At 36.8% G+C, this 5,564-nt stretch overlaps 1 protein-coding gene across 1 annotated transcript; it reads right to left on the bottom strand.

The window, feature by feature from the left end:
• Nucleotides 1-3,921: 3,921 nt before the first annotated feature.
• Nucleotides 3,922-4,860, bottom strand: LOC142445876 (olfactory receptor 52A1-like). Its single transcript, XM_075547750.1, has one exon. It carries the CDS (start codon nucleotides 4,858-4,860, stop codon nucleotides 3,922-3,924), a length of 939 nt encoding a protein of 312 aa, XP_075403865.1.
• Nucleotides 4,861-5,564: the final 704 nt, after the last annotated feature.

The following is a 5,564-nucleotide window of genomic DNA, read 5'->3' as shown; positions in this document are numbered from 1 at the left end:
AGAATTGTTATCTTTGATTAAAGACATTGGTGAAGAATTTTGCAAGTAGCAGGGTCTTCCAGGAGAAAAAAACAACAACACTGTTTTGAAAGAAGTACAGGGAGAATTTTATCTAGAAACAAGGATGGTGAGACTTTATCTTTGTACATAAGAAAAGACTAGTCTCTGGAAGAAGACCATGCTTGGAAAAGTTGAAGGTCAGTGAAAGAGGAAGACCCATCATTGACACAGTGTTTGCAACAAAGATCTCACAGCGAACAGCAATTGTGATGAGGTTACAGTACCAGGTAGAGTTTTCTTCTGTTGTACATTGGATTACTATTAGAACTGACGCAACAACACCTCATAACAACCACCAATCTAAGTATAGTCTACAAATAAACATCTGATTATTTCCATCTTATTTGTTCTGTTTCCATTAATCTCATTCCGTTTTCTTGACTCTTTATCTTTGATTTAAGTAATGTTCATCATTTGGTCCATAATTGTTTAAGGGACTACTCTGTTCATTAATAATTTTGATTAATTTATAAATTAATGTACTATTTGACTGGAAGATGACCAGAAAAAATACCTTCAATTCCTAGGTCAAGGTGTGTCTTTAGGCAGTAAGCTCTGGAACGCCTCTAGTGTATAACTTTGCAGTAAGTAACATTTTTTTTTAACTGGAATTTGTTCTATATTCTTCTCCCATTATCTTGGCAACAAACAATTGTTTACCTGGTCAGATTAATCAGTAGAGAGAGACGGTAGGGATAGACAGAAACCATCCAGTTCTTCTGGTCTTAAGTTAGAAGACACAGTGCTTCTTGTGGAATATTAATTATATGGACTAGTTTCTTCTTTGCACTATTGATTTAGTTATCATTTAGAATTTTGCTTCATCAATGTAAAGATTAATAAGTATATCTTAGATGATTACTCCAAGTTAATAAAACCCCACGTGAAACTCACCAACCTAGAAGGTAGAATGCCATCTTTGTGTGTGCCAAATGAATAAGCTGCCACTCAAACTCTGAAATCTTCTCTTTCAACCAGTGAAAATAAGTCCATGAGTATTCAGATATGTTGAAGAGTTTTCCAAAACTGTCCCCCCATGCAACTTGCTATATATATATTAACGTATTGGGAGCACTCATAAATGTGTGCATAAAGATGCTTAAACATGTACATACACATGTACATGTAATTACCCCTAGATACCTCCTTATATGCATCAGCAACAACCTATATAACCACACCTGTATTTTGGTTAATTCATTGTCATTACAAAGCTGTGTAAGTTATAGAATTTATTACAATTGGATTTTTTCCACATGCTTATTTAGTGCCTTTATTTACTTTGATGAAGTTCTGCCAACTTCATCAATCATTGCATTGCTTCTTTCATCACCAAAAGTAATAGGTGTCTACTATCTAAAAAGTGACCCTCTTCTGAGTTTCCCTGCAGTCCCTGGGCACCACCAAACAAATTTGTTTTCTTTGTGTATATACATATTTGTAACTCTTTACAACAGTGACCCAAACAATATGTGTCCTTTTGTGATTGACGTATTTGGCTCAGTATAATGTCTTCGTGATTCAACAATGTTATATATCACAGACTCTGTTATTTTGTAGTATTTGGTTGTATATATGTATGCAACATATTTTCTCTATTTCTAGGGATTTTTGAAAAAGTATCATACACAGGAGTTTACCACTTTACAAACCCACTAGCAATGTATAAGCATTTCAAGCCCCAACATATTGGCAACATTTATTATTACTGATTCTTATCATTGTCAATTTTGCAACGATGATACGGAGTTAATGGGAGATTTGACTTGCATCTCTCTATTATCTAGTGATCTTGAGCATATTTACATCGGCTGCTTGAATGTCTTCTTTTGTGTACTCCAAGGTGTACTTTTTATCTCTCATCAGAGTCATAAAGATATTGGCTTGAGAATATGTTGAAGATTGATTTTACCTATTTTTCAAAATGATTTAGGGTCTAATAACAAAGAAATAAATCATATTAGAAATTTGCCTTCTGAGCACCTAAACAGGTACTCAGAACAGGTAGTTTGGGTGCATTTAATTTAAATGTAAAAGATGCATAATTCAAGAATCTCTTTTTAATGATTTTATTTGGGGAGCTTACAGCTCATATCACAATCCACATATACATCCACATCAAGCGCATTTGTACATATATTGTCATCATCATTTTCCTAACTTTCTCTTTCTAATTGAGCCTTTAGTATCAACTCCTCATCTTTTTTCTGCCTTGCTTGACCCTACCTCCTCATGAACCCTTGATAATTAATCAATTTTAATTTTTTTATTTCTTATCCTGACACCTGTCTGTTTTCACCTACTTTTCTGTTGTTTGTCCCTCTGAGGATGGGTGGTTATATGTGAATATTCTCCATTTCTCCCCCAACACTCTTCAGACCCTCCTGCTATTACTACTCACATTATTGGTCCTGAGCAGTTAATCTGACCTGGATGCTCTGTTTTGTGGGCTCTTATCTGCACCAGTTTTCATGATCTGGCCTAGCTGGATTTGTAAGTTCAAACTGGGGTTATAATAGAGGGGAGTGGGGAGAAGCATAACAAAAAACTAGAGGAAAGTTGTTTTTTTGTCGGTGCTCTACTGCACACTGACTGGTTTGTCTCTTCTTTGTGAACCTTCAATGAGGGGGGTGTTCAAATGCTACAGATGGGCTTTTGGTCTTCATTCCACCCTCCCACTCATTTGCATCAATATGATTTGTTTGTTCTGGAACTTTGATGCCTGACACCTGATCCCATAGACACCAAATTATCGTGCAGGATGGTATGTTTCTTCTATGTAGATTTTGTAGTTTCTCAGTTGGATGGCTGTTTGTTTACCTTTGAGCCTGTAAGACATTTTAATAGCCAGGAACCTGAGCATTCTTCACCACATTTATGTATGCACTGTGTTAGACAGTGTTCTCTAAAGAAACAAAACCAGAATGCTACCATTTTATATATATTTATACAGATAGATCGATATATAACATAAATAATAAATATTTAATTAAATTGTAAAGCAGTACAAATGACTCAGAGCAACTCACTCCTGTGAGATAGTTGTGAGACAGTGGCAGGCCTTCAAGTCTTGAGAGCCGCTGGGTGGTCCTCAGTAGCCCAATTCAGGCTATCTGGGCACAGGCAATAAACAGCAAGGCAGGTCACCAACACTTAGATATCACGGTTCAATAGTCCACAGCTCAAGATATGTAAATTCCAAAGGTGTTTCAAAGCAGGTCTTGAAGGAAACTCCAATTACAGCAACACAGTCCACGGGTTGGGTGTCCCACAGGTAATGTAGCTTACAAAATTGATGCCACGAACATGCAAGGCAGCTGTACATTTGTCTGATGATCAAAGAGCAAGAGACAAGAAAGGTGGGGTTCACAGAGTCATTTATCTCTGCACCCTTCTATTATTCAAACATGTGTTTATGGGCCAAGTTGGCACAATAAACGAACTACATCATGCACCTATTTTGTCTTCAGCAATCGGGAGCATCACAGAATGTAGTTAATAGAATACAATGTTCTGGCACTGAGGGAGCTTCATGAATTTTTTTGAGGAAGAATTCTTGAAAGAGGAAACTTAACCAGGAAGTAAAAATGAAAGAGGAGACAGAAAACATGTGTGTATTTATTATGTTGCTACCTCGTTCTACATTCCTTACTTACATCACTCGGGGAGGATCCACAATATTTTTGAGGAATAGTCACTAGTTATGTTGATCTGGAAATTAGATAAAATGCTGATATATTTCAAGAATTGATTAAATAGAAAACTCCATCATCTCAGATAACGTACAGGATTTTTATGATTCTATTGACAGATGATTATCATTGATCAAAGAAGTTGTGAACATACTAATTACCTTATATATTAAATATTGAACATTTTCACTACATGACTGCGTATCTGTCTTGTCTTTAAACCATAGACAAGTGGATTAAGGAATGGAGGGACCAGCAAGTAAATGCTAGAAAAGAGAATGTGGATATAAGGGGGGATGTGAGAACCAAACCTGTGTGTAAAGAAGGAGAAGAAGGCTAGGAGATAGAACTGGAGGAAGACACAAATGTGGGTGATACAAGTATCAAATGCTTTAAACCTAGCTTCCTTCTGGGGCAGACGTAAAACGGTGGTCAATATCTGGATGTAGGACAAGGAAATGAATATGATGTCAAATCCTCCAACTGTAAAGGCCACAAACAAACCATAAATTTTATGGATCCAAATATTTCCTGCAGCAAGCTTCACAATCGCCATATGCTCACAGTAGGAGTGCGAGATGACAGTTGTGTGATAATATTTAAGGCGGCTCTTTATCAGAATTAGGCAGGGTGTTACAAGGGCAACAGCCCTGAGAGTTACTGCAGTACCTATTTGGATGACCAGCTGGAAGGTTAAGATGGTGGCATGCCTCAGAGGATAACAGATGGCAATGTAACGATCAAAAGCCATAGCAAGCAGAATACCTGACTCAATGCCCTGAAAAGTGTGTATAAGCCACATTTGAAGCAAACAAGAGTCAAAATAAATTTCTGGGATATGAAACCAGAACACCCCAAGCATCTTGGGTATAACGCTCGTAGCAAGTCCAATATCAGTGGTTCCGAGCATGCCTAGAAAGATATACATAGGCTCATGGAGGCTGCGTTCTGATTGTATGATGGTCAGCAGCAAGAAGTTTCCAATCATTGCACTGAGATACATGACAAAGAATGGGATCCCAATCCAGCACTGCGCAGACTCCAGCCCTGAGATCCCTAGTAGTGTCAACACAGAAGGCATGAAGACAGTAAAATTGGAAATGAACATGATATGTTGGGGTTTTATGATACAGATAGAAAAGTATTTCACTCAGTGCAGCTCTGCCTCTTCAAATTTCACTCTTCATCATCGACCTGTATATTTGTTTTTATTTTGGTAGACCTCTGTGATAATATGTTCAATCACAAATATTGTTGATTGGAAATGTATAATCCACTTATACACTTCACTTCAAAGAAAATACCCACAAGCACGACGTCACAATAATAATCAATTTGCATAGCCAGCAACTGTATTTATAATCAGTAAAACCACCTTCTTAAGACGTCACCTGATGGCTTTTCTGTAGCTTCCCTCTAAGACCTGTTGACCAAAAATTAGATGTTTTCTTTGACTTGGAAATTTAATTTTAATCACTTTGATGAATCTCTGCATTAACTACATTTTTGCTCTTCTCTAGGAATCGATTGATCCAAAGCCCTTTAACTGAGAAATGTCAATTTGGACCAGTAAATACCCAGATGCCAACAAATTCATACCCAAAGCAAAAGTTATTTATGTAAGTGTATTATGTAAGGTGTATCACTGGAATTTGACTAGACAGATGGAGACTTGAGAAAACAATAATTCAAGTGTAGGTTATGTTAGTATTTCTGTGTCAAAGCTCTCTGCTGTTTCCAAATATTTATTTGAGTTGCTTTTCCTTTTGCTGATAGTTCTAGCATCTAAAAATCTTACAGTTAGTTGTGAGC

The sequence above is a fragment of the Tenrec ecaudatus genome, chromosome 4, assembly GCF_050624435.1.
Source record: "Tenrec ecaudatus isolate mTenEca1 chromosome 4, mTenEca1.hap1, whole genome shotgun sequence".
NCBI lineage: Eukaryota > Metazoa > Chordata > Mammalia > Afrosoricida > Tenrecidae > Tenrec > Tenrec ecaudatus.
This window is presented reverse-complemented; position numbering and strand designations above follow the sequence as displayed.